Below are 14,144 nucleotides of genomic sequence, written 5' to 3'. Positions count from 1 at the left end.
AGAGCAATTCTTGCTTTACATCATTAAAAGTCAGAGGGGTTGTAGAACTGGAGGAACATAAGGAACATTTAGGGCTTGCATCTGAAATTATATCTATCTCTTCTTGCATTTAATATTGTATAAAACATTAATACAAAGTTGTCAGCCATTACAGTTGTGTAAAACAGTTCTTAGTGAATTAAAAAAATGAGGTCTTTTTATACAGGTGAAAAATCTCTTGCTAACAACCCCAGATCTTAAATCACAGAGTAATTAGAGTCTGTGTTATGGGTAGACAGCATAAACTTCCTCCCACATCGCTTCCTCTCTCAGTAGTGTGTTTCAATCCCACCTACAGGAGGTGGAAAGGGAAATTTCTGACTTCTGTCTTCAAGTATTCCTTTCTTTGTTATGCCTAGTAAGGAGTCTACTAACTGCAGTACTATTTTTTCCTTAATTGGAAATTTCACTGAAAACAGCTGTTGTTAGACAATTAATACTACAGAAATTTGTAATGTATTACTTTGGCAGAAAATCAATGAACAGACAACAGGCAAACTGACAGATAGAATTTAAATTTGTCAGACACTACTAATGCTACTGGTGACAGTGCTATCTCACTTCAAAGTCAAATCAGTGACCTAGCAGTAAAAGAATCTATATGCTGATTTCTGCCCCCTTGTCATCATCAGAGGACCAAACAACTGCATTTACCTGTAGATCAGGACTTCATCATCCGAGCAGTTATACTGCAGCTGATACATTTTTACCCGAGGGGCCGACTTGCTCACTGTCCACTTGACCAAAGCTGAGGTAGTGGTCACATCTGACACCAGGACAGCCCTTTCTGGTGGGCCTTTTGTTTCCCCACGATTTGACTTGGTGGAGCTGGTGATGTCGGAGAGCCTGGATTTCGGGGGAGCTGATCGGCCTGTGCCATTGCTGAGATGGGGAAGCTGAACAATTGAGAGTTCAATTGTTGCAGTGGACTCTCCAGCAGCATTGGCTGCTATGCATGTGAAAGTTCCATAATCCTTGGAGGTGGTGATGAGTATATCTAAGGTGCCATTGTCATAGACAGCTGTCCTCGAAGAGTTTCCGATCAGACGGTCATCAGGGGCTACCCAGTGAATGATGGGAGTGGGATCCCCAATGGCTTTGCATTTCAGCGTAGCAGTTTGCCCTTCTAAAACCAGCAGCTTGTGAGTATGTTGTGTGATAAGAGGAGGCTCACAAACAAATTCTTCTTCCCGTACGTACCAGAAGTACCTTCCCTTTAGACCTGGAGGAGAAGCACAAGTTTCCATATCATCATCTCTGTCAAGTCGCCTTAACCACAGTAGCTCACAGTTGCAATGCAGTGGATTGCCCCCAAAGCTGAGAGACAAAGGTGGAGAAAATGGGGTAACGGCTAATGGAATTACTTGAGATCTGGCAAATATAGGGTCAGGGGGGAGCTTCTGCAGTCTGTTGGATGTTAGATCCAATCGGGCCAGTTTCTGAAGATCTGCAAACGTCCCCTCTGTTATATAATCTATCAGGTTGTGATCTAAACTGAGCTGGTGCAAGTTTATCATCTTTCTTATAGATTCCCAGGGAATGCTTCGGAGGTTATTGTAGGAAAGGTCTAAGTCTTCCAATGTCAGCAAAAAATCCTCAAAGGCTTCATCAGAAATGCTGCTTAGCTGGTTGTTGTTTAAAATCAAATGCTGAAGGTTAATTAAACCTCTCAAAATATCCTCTCCAATGTCAGGCAGTCTGTTGCTGTCCAGATGTAAAGACCGAAGGCTCTCCAAGTCGGTGAAAGAGTAGGGCTGTATGTAACTGATGGTGTTTCTGGACAAAGTAAGGTCAACAAGTCCAGACATATTGGCAAAATCTTGTCGGCTGATATTAATAATAAAGTTGCCCCCAAGACGGAGTTCAACAGTCCTTCGATCTATGTCCAGCGGCACAAAAAGGAGACCCTTGGAGGGACACAAAGTCCCCAGTGACTCAGACAGGTTCTGACAGACACAATATTTGGGACAAGCATTGACTGTGACAGCCATTCCAAACACCAGGATGCTGCAGAACAATTTTTCCATTGTAAATCACGCAACAGTACCTGAAAGAAATGAATAGAGATACAAGGAATATCAGCAGTTATGATATAAATAAGTTTCCTCTTATGTTTTACCTAACATCTACCTCCATTAAGACTTTGCAGTGCCTCCTCTCAGGAGTCACACCTAAAGGCATCAGGACTCCAGGATGTGAAGGATAAATGTTATAGAAACATGTTTCTCCAGGTAAAGTATTTTTTTCTAAAGAAAAAAAGAGGTGAGTTTGATTCCGAATCTAAACAGGATAGGAATTGCTAGTCCTTATGCCTGGTAACAGGGTCTCATGACTGCCTATTTTCTAGTTACAGCATTATAATTTTTATTGAGTGGCTGGTAGCGAACAAATCCCATCATCAGATTGCATGGCTTACTAAAAATCCTGCAAGATTTCATTTGGAGTACTGTCTGCTTCTTTGAGGGTAGGAGCTAGAAATATTATGTATGACAGTTACTTACTGCTGCAAAATAATGAGGAATTAGTCTTAGGGTTGAAGCAGCTGATTTTATAATATGCAGGTATAAAAATAACTGCATTTTTTCCCTGTCAGTAATGTGGTTAATAATGACAATGTAATTATCTGGCCAGTTCTGGGGCAAGTCACTTGCCCACCCATAACAAAATTAATGATAGGCAGTACAGGAAGAAGAAATTACTTGGACGATTGTCACCTGGATTCACCTGTGCTCAGCCAACCTATGGAAAGGATGATTGCATCCAGCTCCTAAGAGAATGCATCCAGGGGAAATCTGTGCTACATTAGTCTCTTGGCAAGATTTTTGGCAACTTCGTGCTCTCAGACTGCAATTCCCCTTGTCATAGTGACAGCGAAGCTCTTGCCTGCCTCCATGGCCCTTCCTTGCATCCTGCCCATTCATCTTTGCACCACTATTTCCCTTTTTTTTTCAGCTCTCACATGCTTTTCCAGCTTGAACTGTAAGGTACCTGTCTTTGAAGAATAAACTAAATGTATTTACAGGCTGGCTCACAGGGCCAGTTGTGACTGGGAAAAGTCGCAGCCCTGCTTCGGGTTTGGGAATATCTACTTACACAGGTTTGCTGACATTCTTCCACATGTGTAGGACATGGGTAAACTTGCTTTCTTTCTGTCTCTCCCTTTCACAGACCATGCTATCAAGCAGGGCTGAGGAATGGGTAGATCATTCATTTCTAACCCTCATTCTCCTTCTGAGTAAAGCAGCAGGGAGACAAAGAGCTATATTTTTGTAAAGGATCCCTCAGGTTTTTTTGATAAGATGATGTGCTCTAGTCTCCTAGACCCTCACCTGTGGCAGTAGCTACAGGCATAATTCAGCTTGTAGTATTCAACATAGCCATTTTGTCTCTCTTTAACCTACATCCACCACATAAACTTGCATTACTATCCTTGGTCTTTGGTATATGACATATCCCTTCTCAATCATGCAGTGCTCATAGGTTTAGGAGCTTTTTTGCACTTGTGTTTCAAGAGACATCATGGCACAATGAGAGATAAGACACCCTTGTGTTAATTGATTGCCCCTGTAATGCCTAGTCAGCTTATGCCAGAAAGTCACCAGTGCCTAAGCTGGTTCTGTAACTGCTATACATATGATGGGATAACTCCAATAATTAGTACTACAAGGCCACTCAAACTCATCTGTCACAAAAAACACACTTCACAAAAAAGTTGCATCACAATTATTTACACTCCATCACACATCTGAAATGACAGTTATGCAGACTTTTTATAATAATTAAAAGAAAATATAAAAGTTATTAAACTCCCAGTAATACACACCAAATACAAAACAAAATCTATCACGAGTAATTTTTAAAAAACTCTTTAAACAGGTCTTGCTCTACTTTCTTGTGAAAGGAATGAAAACTGGGGCCCAGTGTTTGGGACTCTGACCAGAGGTTCCCAGTCCCTCCACTGGGTAAGATGGTTTGGCATCTCCTCTCTAGAATACATGAGATGAGTCAGAAAAAGCAGCTGTAGAAATGAAAGATGCTATGAGTACTGAACAATGTACAGTATGATCTTTATGGCAAGGTTTTCTGCATGATATGATGATAGTAACTATATACCATTATTACTATTTCATAGGGGAGGAAACGACTAAAGCATATGTTTGCTGAACTTTGCAAACAAGATGAAAGCCCACCTCTTGCTGGGTATCCTTTTAGAAAGGATGGCTCGAGAAGAGTAATCGTACCTTCAATAGTAAATAAAAGGCTACTGAACAAAATGTTTGGAGATTAGCAAATGCATTAATGATGCAAATCTGTGGAATACTTAGCAATGAACTATAAATAAGCCTTACGTTATTATCATTTGGTAGTTTGCTAACAGGCAATTGGCTTTTTCAATCTTAATTATAATTGTGTTCTGCAGCTTTAATTTAGTGTATTACCCTACCAGCTGAAATGATAAACAAAAAGAAGTTTAAAAGGGGGAGAAATAGATACAGTTAATTAGTAATAAGCCCTTTCATAGCTTCTCCCTCATCTACATTCCCACCCTCTGAATAGCTATTCAAAAATGTGAATGCACACTTACTACAGCAGTGTCTCCTTTAAGTGTCTCAGTTCTCTAACCACGTTTTTTCTGGATGCTGTTAAATATCACAGTGCTTTGGGGAGACAGTCGATTCTGAGCATCAGAGTGAAATGCATTTATGAAAAGAAAAAAAAATGAGGGGCAGAACAGAAGTTAATTACATAAAACAGGGACTGAAGCACTGAGAGGAGGATGTGAAGCAGGAGGCCTAAAAGGCAAAGTAAACCCTGATGGGGAAACCATCTGCGAATGGCTTGAAAGCACATCATCTGCCCGTGTGTGCTTGCACGTGTGCATGAAAAAGACATAGAGTGCAGCATGTGCTTTTACCAGCAAGAGGAAAAATCAGTAAAAGCCTTACAGGGATGGAAATATCATGGCCACTGTCATTCCAGTAATTAAATACATTTGAAAGTATTAATGTAAATATTGTTTGTTTGCAGAGGAAATGTCTATCCTTTGTGATCTTTTGCTAGCATCATTATTTCAAGCTTCTGAGCCTTGAGTGTTTCTGAAATGTAAACCTGAAGTGAATAGTTTACAACACAACAAAAAAGATATGAACCCAAAGGACTACCTGTAGGACACTGGAGACAAAAAATTGCACAGAGCTCCTTAAGGAGAACATCAGGGGTTTCCATAGGACAAATAGTTTTCCTTTTTCTCTCTGGAAAGACAATGCACTTGGGCAGAAGATGAGGTAAGAATTCAAAGAATAATAGAATCATAAAATGGTTTGGGTTGGAAGGGACCTTAAAGATCAATTAGTTTCAACCTCCCTCCCATGGGTAGGATCACCTTTCACTAGACCAGGCGGCTGAGAGCCCCATCCAACCTGGCCTTGAACACTTCCAGGGGTGATTCCAGGGAATACTACATTTCTTGAATCTGCACAATTATAATAATATCTTTTAAAATCTAAACCCTCCCACAAAATCAAGGTAATTGCTAGCTGTCAAGGGGGTGGATGTGTCATATTATTTTTTTTTTCAGTTCTGGTAATTTTCATATAAGACATATTATAAAGTGTCAAGTTAAGGGTCTGTTTTTGCTGACCAGTTTTCTCACCTTGTTCCCAAAATGTCTTGTGACCTGCAACATCAAGAATTTTATAGGCTGCTAATGGCAGTCTTGTGATAAGCTCACCATTCTGATTTACATTTTAAAGGTATCTATCAGCCTGATAAAGTATACTTCTCACAGCAAGTCAGTGAATCTGGAAGAGTTCCTGTCTCAGCCCAAGATGAAAAATAGCCCCTTTAGTCCTCTTAGAACAAGGATTGGTATGAATTAATATGTGCAAGAGCCATAAACCTTGGTGTTTTGTATTCAAATTTTCCTCATAAAGATACAAATTCTGGGATTTGGCATCTCATTTCAGCAATGTCTCCAAGGCACTTTTTAATTCTATATTCATTGAACTTTGCATATAAATTCTAATAACCTTTGCCTACCACAGCACCAAGTACGAGGTAACCGTCAGAAAAATATGCTGCACCATACAGGCTGGGAATAAAGAGACTAAAAAAAAAAAAATGGAGAGGTGGATGGGTAGTGGCTCTGATTCTACTGTCTTCAAGTACCCTGGGACACAGTTTCCAGGGACTGTACAGATGAGCTAATATACCTTTCTTCATTTTTTTTTAGGTGCTGTGGAGGAACTGAATTTTCTTTCCTGGGAGCTGCTCTTTTCCTCATTCTTAACGTACTCTTATCTCTGTCTTGAGTGAACTTATGTGAATAGGAAACCTAACCCCCAGATGCAGAGCTTGACTGCCCTGGAAGTAGTCCTAGTTTGGTAGTATTTAGGAAGAGTTAGATTGTAGAGGCAGATGTGCGTATGTGAAGATTTTCATTTTCACAGTGGTTTTGACCCAGAAGAAAAATAATATATTTGTAGCTTCTCTGGCAAAGATGTGGACCCCTGGCTGCTGGACAGTATGTCTGTCTAGTGGCTTTAGTTTCCCTAGAGCACTAATATCCTAGAACGTGCTTACATCCTAGGTCCTAGGAAATGCAGCAAGATATGTTAAGTCCAGAAGAAACCAGGTGTAGGCCTGTTAGATCACACCTGACTTTTACTAGGTCTTTGCTGAAATGAAGACACCATCATAAGCCATTCAGTGTGAAAAAATGTCCAAAATTAGTCAAGCTTCTGAGATTCATTTTGTGAGAAAATAAAACTTAGTGAACACATTCTGTCTACTTCCAAGCATCTGCTTGTCTGGCACTTACCCACAATACATTTGGGACATTTTCATCACTTCAGATAAAGTCTGAAGTGCAGAAGCCTCAGAAATATTTACTAGTCACACTTTTCAAGAATATGGAATATAGTAAGTTTCATGAAAGCAGAGAAAAGAGTCTTCATTAGCTTTATAAACTTCTGCAAAGGAAATTATGCATCCTCTTGTTGGGTATCAAAGTATCCACACGGAAGACAGACATTATTAATATCCTGGCTACTGAAAAGACTTTAACTCAAGTTCAGAGGCAGTCCACTCTGATATTAAGATGCTCTGAGCTGTACAGTGTCTAATAAGCAGTAAACTCATTCTGCAGTCATAACACAGTTCAGGACTAGGCCAGACAGGGACACACATCCTTTGGAAGTCAGACTTTCTTCTAGTTTCCACCCAAAGGATATAGGTGCCACTATATAACTATATAACTAATCACTAGCCCTTGTCTGATCTGGCATCACGTTACTTGAAGCTTGAACTCTGAAGCCTCCATGCACACACATAGAGAACAGAGCAAAAGAAATATGGGCCTAAAATTACACTTAGTAATTAGCCTAAATTTCTTGTGCTGCAGAAGATGGAAATTTTTATTTTAGAACAATGTTTATCTTCAATGGCAAGGTCAGTTTCACTTGTATCTATCTTGAAGCTTATGGTTCAATTTTTAATTGCTGTGCTGGTAGTAACTAAATTAATATGGCCCTGTAGAATGAATCCAATAGGCATGCTTGATTTACTCATTCATTAAATATTGTGGTACTTTAGCTAAGTACCTACACGAAACGCATCATTTCCAAATGAAAAGGTTACGTCTCAGAAACATTAGAAACAAGTATTTTGAATGCTTCATTTAATACCTTTCCTAAAGTGGTCTCATGAAATCTGAACAATCTCACAAACAGGTTTTGTCAACAGGAACTGATACTTATCAGTGTGTAAAACTACTGGCAAAATAGAAAAAAAATATCGAGCTCTAGCCATAACTTGTGAATGATACCTTATAACCTTGTAATCATAGCCAGACTTCTGTTGACTGGTGTGATTTTACCTGTGAAAATATCTGTACTCACATTATTCTAACTTCATTGACTAGAAAGCACAGTCTTTAGGCGCCTGATTTGTTGGGACAAAAATCTAGTTATTGATAATTCACAAAATTTACATGTGCAGCCAGTTACTTTTAAGCATACAAAAACAAACTGAAGAGAAAGAGGCCATTTAGAAAACCCAGGTTTTGGGTAGATGTTTTAGTTGTTTGGTAAACAGACACATTTAGCTAAGGCTACTTGATATATGCATGTGTACTGTATTTATTTCAGCTCCATGTAATGCTCTTTTCTTCAGGGGCAAGAAGACACTGTCCCTGAATGGCCTGATTCAGCTGTTCAGACACTGGTGGGGGGTAAGAAGCCCCAAATCATCTGAGCAGTTACCTGGTAGCTCCCAATCAGCGAAAGAAATAACCTGTCCTCCCAGGCGTGGAGGGTGTGTTGCATCAGCAACAGATCTATCTGGTCTGTTTCCTAGAACTTTTCATTGTAGTCACATCTGAGGATGGTGATTTCCCGATGAGAAGGACACGGGAAATGCAGAACACCATTTTCAACAGCGCTAAATATAAATGGCTTGGGCTGGCTTGTTTGTCTCCCCCAAACCATCTGAAGGTCCATTCATTTTTGTTCATTTAATGGTCATCAACATTTATCTTTGTTTCCTGTTTTAATGCTGTGTGCCAATCTCCATCAGGTTTTATCTGCAAAATCATGAGTCAGCTAAACTGAGCCTTTTATTATTTTTAGCCATCCAGTTCATTTATTTATCTGGTTCTTTACAGCAATCCTATATTTTCCTCTATCAGTACAGTAGAGAAGTTACCAGTTATTCTGTCTCTTACTCATTTTGGGAATTCATAGAGAAGCTGCAAAGGTACTAAGCAGCAGCTCTCTCGGAGATATTGCCTATGGCGTGAAACATAAATGTCCATCAACAGATCCTATTTCTTTCAGGAAATACAACTGAAGGCCTGTTCTCATGATCTGAATCCAAACTTCTCTTGGCTCTGAGCCGTAACAGAAAATCCTCAGGTAACTCTTTATCTGTAGCTTACTTTAATTCTCATAAAAATCTTCATATATTCTTATTTCCTTCTACATCAAAGGAAAAAAAGGTAATTAAAATAGGGATTCTCTTCTTTATCAGGGTTTGTTACTTCTTTTTTTTTTCAATTGACCACTTAGCCCTGGAGACAGACTCTGTCCATATTCCTTAGGAATTATATTTATTTCAGATGCTGACTGCAGTTTTCCCTTCATATACAACCCACTCACAAAGAGGCACTGGTAGGAAAACCAAGGCATGCATACCAAAAGATTTTTTTCTGATTTTTCTCATAAACTTAATTGGGCACATAAAGTGACATGCAAAGATTTCAAGATCCTTTGAAACACACACAAGGCAAATTTGAAGTCCACAAAAAAAAAAAAAAAATCCACACTTTTCCTGAATGTCCCAAATTACGACTCCTAAGGATGTTAGCAGGGGCATTTGGTAGTAGAGATCCCCTCTTACAGGGAATACAATCCCAATATGGTTTGTCATTGTGGCTAGCTCATGATTCAGTAAGAAATCAGCAGAGTTCTGAGAAGGAAATATAAAAACTCTGCTGTGCCGTTGCATGACACAACACATGGCCACCACAATCTCTAGGCTCTTTCATCAACCTGGTAAACCTTTTACTGTAGTTTCTCACTTTTCACTTAGTTTGGATGGGACTAGATGTGTCTAAAAATTTCTTTTTCTAGTAACTCTCACTTTTTGATTCACACACAGGAGGACAATTCACTGTTTCTCTGAATGTCTTAACATACCCATTACTTCTATCATGTGAACAGCAGTTTCTCAAAGTTGTAGACTTTGTTACATCTAATTATATAGTTACCTATTTCCAACCTGTGTGTCATTGCATGAGAAAAAGAAAGAAGGTATGGACTTTTGGTGGCAATATCTGTTCTTTCATACCAGGCTCTCAAAGCGCCTTAAAAGAGGCAACTTCTACCTCACTTTTATATGTGAGTAAGAAGAGCCATAATCTGCCTCAAACATTTTGCCCAAGATTATTCACCAAGTCCCTCATTGAAAACACAACTCTCACAACTCTCTTACTTTCTCTTTGCACATTGATGTTCCCGTGCATAAGGCATATCATTGAACAATTTTTTAATACAAATCTGATGTCATGGACAGCATTTGCATAATTATATTGAAAGGAGAGACTGTTGTGCTTGCATCTCTGGGAAGGAAATCTGGCCTTAATGTGAACATTAGCTCCTGGATTACCTTAGCACTGTCTTATTATGTATGCAGTCTTGGATGAGTTTCACTTAACTTCTCTTTCTCCTCTGTAAGATAAGTATTGACTTCTGCCAATCAGTTGTTTGCAACATATCTGGAGACTGTGCGTATATGTAAAAACAGTTTATGGGTAAGTCTGTTGTCATGGCACAGGAAGGAAGACCACAGATAAGAGACAGCTTGTACAGCCTTTTCCCTAACTCAGTAATTTGTTTTTTATCTTCCCAAGACTGATAGTCAACAGAAGTCGGAGGCAGTGGATGTCTGTTCATGGCTGAAGTGACTCTATCCCCTGTGCCCCATTCGCTGCCTCGAGTATCTGCAGCACAGAAGCCCCTGAAAGATATTTCTCCCACTTTCCTGACATCTCACATTCTTCTTTTTCAAAGGCTTAACAGTAGCTCAGAGTCTCACCTTTCACCAGTAGCAAGTTCATATATAGTGGAGTACATTTCTAAATTTCCTGACTGTGAAGGGACCTTGATTAGTACAAATGAGTACACAAGGAAATGGCACCAGGAAAGCAAATGGAAAGTAAACAAAAAGCACCCCTAGTTTATTACTTTATAAAGAACAACAGTACAAGTGTATCATGACATTTCAGTCATGCTAATGAGGCTGAAGGGTTTTGCCCTTTCCAAAGGGCAACAAAACTGGTGAAGAGTCCGGGGCACAAATCTTATGAGGAGCAGCTGAGGAAGATAGGGTTGTTTAGCGTGGAGAAAAGGAGTCTCAGGGAACCTTATTGCTCTCTACAACTACCTGAAAGGAGGTTGAGGTGGGAGTTGGTCTCGTCTCTCAAGTATCAAGCAGTAGAACAAGAAGGAATGGGCCCAAGTAGCAACAGATGAGGTTTAGATTGGATATAAGAAAAATTTCTTCACGAAGAGGTTTGTCAAGCACTGGAACACACTGCCCAGGGAATTGGTTAAATCACCATCCCTGGAGGTATTTAAAAGACACGTAGATGTGTCACTTAGGAAGAGACAGAAGCGCTGGGTTAATGGTTGAACTCAGCGATCTTAAAGGTCTTTTCCAACTAAACCATTTTATGATTCCATGAATGTGCTATTTAACAGAATCATAGAATGCTTTGGGTTGGAGGGGACCTTAAAGATCATCTGGTTGTAAGCTTCCTGCCACAAGCAGGGACACCTTCTACTAGACCAGGTTGCTCAAACCCCCATCCAACCTGGCCTACCAGAGTTGGGACATCTACAACTTCTCTGGGCAACCTGTTCCAGTGCATCATAGTAAAGAACTTCTTCCTCACATCCAATCTAAACCTGTTGTTTTTCAGTTTGAAGCCATTCCCCCTTGTCCTATCACAACAGTTCCCGACAAAGAATCCCTCTCTAGCTTCCCCATTGACCCTCTTCAGATACTGGAAGGCTGCTACTGAGGTCTCCACGCAACCTTCTTTTCTCCAGGCTGAACAAACCCAACTCTCTCAGCCTGTCTTTATAGAGGAGGTGCTCTAGTCCTCTTATCAACTTTGTGGCCCTCGCCTGGACTTGCTCCAACAGTTCCACGTCCTTCTTACATTGGGGGCACCAGATTTGTACGCAGTATCCCAGGTGGGGTCTCACAAGAGCAGAGTAGAGGAGAAAAACCACCTTCCTCAACCTTCTCGCCACACTGCTTTTGATGTAGCCCAGGATATGGTTGGCTTTATGAGCTGCAAGCTCAATGTGAGCTTCTCATCAACCTCGGTCTTCTCTGCAGAGATCTTGCTCCAGGAAAGATGGAAAGTCTTCCAGGTTAGAGTAGTGGAAGGTGAGTGGAAGGTAAGATGAGGAAAGCTGATCTTCTGCTACACTTGCTGTGTATATTTATGAGGAAACAAAAGTCATCAATCCCCAGGGCTCTCCATATAGCATCTTTACTGGCACTAAGTCAGCAGAAAAAAAGAACAAGTCTCTTAAAATTAAAATGAAGGGAAAACATGCGATAAAACAAAATATATAAGACCTGAATATTTCAAATATATATTCTGCTTCACTTCGCAGTTTCTGCTCACCGACTATGCAGAGAATGACAGTCTTATCAGATAAGAGCAGCCAGCTGCTATATGCTGCATTTAAATTTATATTGCAAACAACAGGCTCCATTACCCAAGGATTTTCTTGTTGCATTCCTAATACTGTCTTTCTGCATGCTTTATTGTTCCTCATTTCCTTACATACTCTTTGCCTTCCAGTGTGTACCAACATATCCTGATATGTGTTTCACACATTTTTGGCTTTTTTACTTAATCTGTCTTTGACTAGTTTTCCTTTGCTTTGCCTCTAAACACTCCCTGGTTTTCAAATACCATCTCTAAAGCTGCTGTCTCATACACTCTTTGCTGTTTCTTTTGAGCTTTCTGCTGCACTCCACCCCCTCTCCTTTATTCTCTAATCATTTTATCACTGCAGTTCTTTGATGTGTGAGGCTTCCAGTTCAGGCCCAATTTAATTATGTTTTTCAGAAGACTGACCTCTCTGGTCCCAATTTGTTCAAGACATTTCCTCCATTGATCCAGGGCCAGATCCCTTTACTGCCTGTTCTAAGCTAGATTCCTGATATTAGAAGGACCCATGTATTAGTACTTAAGGTCAGTTTGCATATATCAGCAGTTGATTGCACTGATTTATTTGTAATAGATACAACACATTCTTCTCTGCCCTTAAGTCTAGATGCATTAACACAAAACCAAGGCAAAATAATTAGAGGTATTCCCATACTACAGCATATGCACTTGTTTCACTATTGATAAGCATTCTCGAAGAATAGATTGCATTTTTCAGTAAATTGCAACACAACCTAGAGGTCTATATATTTATATTTATTTTCTTGACCTGTTAGAAAAACAACAACCAACACTATTGGACTTTCCCTGATTAAATTCTCTGGCTATCTTCCACCATTCAGGAAATAATTAGAAAGATGGTTCAAGCTTTGAGGTGGAAAGTCAAATCTATGCTGTAAAGAAAGAACAAGAGTCCAGTAGAACAACTACAAAACAAAACATACTGTCTTAATGGAACCCAGAGTGGGTAAAAGCTAGCTCTGTTTATAAAATACCAGTCTGATATACATTAAAAACTCCCCTATATTAGTAAACAAACATCTGTGTTCATCAACAGAGGAGTACAAGCTTCCTATCTGCAGCAAAAAATGTTATGGAAAACTGAAACACAAGGTTTTTTTTCCCCAGGATTGGAAAACTGCAATATTTCAGCCAAGAAAAGTGGGAAAAATGTCCATGGTGATTGTTACTGTTGATTGCTTTCATAGGATCTGCAGTTAGTGGAGACCCTAAAGAAGGATGCAGAGCTCAGCAACAATAACACAGTAAAGGCACTGTGCCACTGAGCTGCATGTGTAGAGCAAGCATGAGGTGTGGCAAAGGTCTCTCTGAATTAGACTGAGCTAATTAAATACAGCTCTGTGCTTGACAGGATCTATAGAATGCCTCAATCCACTTTGTCCAGTTCTACCCAAGGATGATGTCACATCTAAGTAGACCAGCATGAACACGTTATCCTTGCCTGCTGCCAAAAGCTACCAGCCTGAATAAGATCAGAACAAATGTTACACTTGACCTGACTGAGAAGTGTCAAGGAAACTGAGCCTCTGGATAAAACTAGAGCTGTTTCAGGACCACAGTGTTCATTCCACAAGGCAGGAGGTTCAAACTGGAATGGCATATCTGTTACTTTGAGACAAAAGATGCTGGCCTCCTGGAGTGAGTTGCTGGCCTGTTAATGTGAGAGCTGCTGAAATCCAGAGTGATCCTGACAGTCCCTCATTACTTCCCATGATCATCTCAAGATGCTGCCTTTCATATTGACGGAAGATTTTTTTGCTTCGGGTGCATTTTTCAGTTTAAACATAGGAGAAAAATACTCTCCCCTCCCTTATGCTACCTGTATATTTACAAC

General features: G+C 40.0%; 1 protein-coding gene across 3 annotated transcripts in view; it reads right to left on the bottom strand.

The window, feature by feature from the left end:
* Positions 1–689: 689 nt before the first annotated feature.
* Positions 690–14,144, bottom strand: part of LOC108506839 (leucine-rich repeat and fibronectin type-III domain-containing protein 2-like) — a 119,880-nt gene continuing 106,425 nt past the window's right edge. For all 3 annotated transcript variants that reach the window (XM_017834224.1, XM_017834225.1, XM_017834226.1), the window contains one exon: positions 690–2,086. In XM_017834224.1, coding sequence (XP_017689713.1) covers positions 690–2,066 — 1,377 coding nt within the window. In that variant the 5' untranslated portion in view covers positions 2,067–2,086. The remainder of the gene's footprint in view (positions 2,087–14,144) is intronic.

Source organism: Lepidothrix coronata, unplaced genomic scaffold, assembly GCF_001604755.1.
Source record: "Lepidothrix coronata isolate B3197 unplaced genomic scaffold, Lepidothrix_coronata-1.0 Scaffold230, whole genome shotgun sequence".
NCBI classification, from domain to species: domain Eukaryota; kingdom Metazoa; phylum Chordata; class Aves; order Passeriformes; family Pipridae; genus Lepidothrix; species Lepidothrix coronata.
The sequence above is the reverse complement of the archived record's forward strand: the minus strand, read 5'-3'. Positions and strand labels throughout refer to the sequence as shown.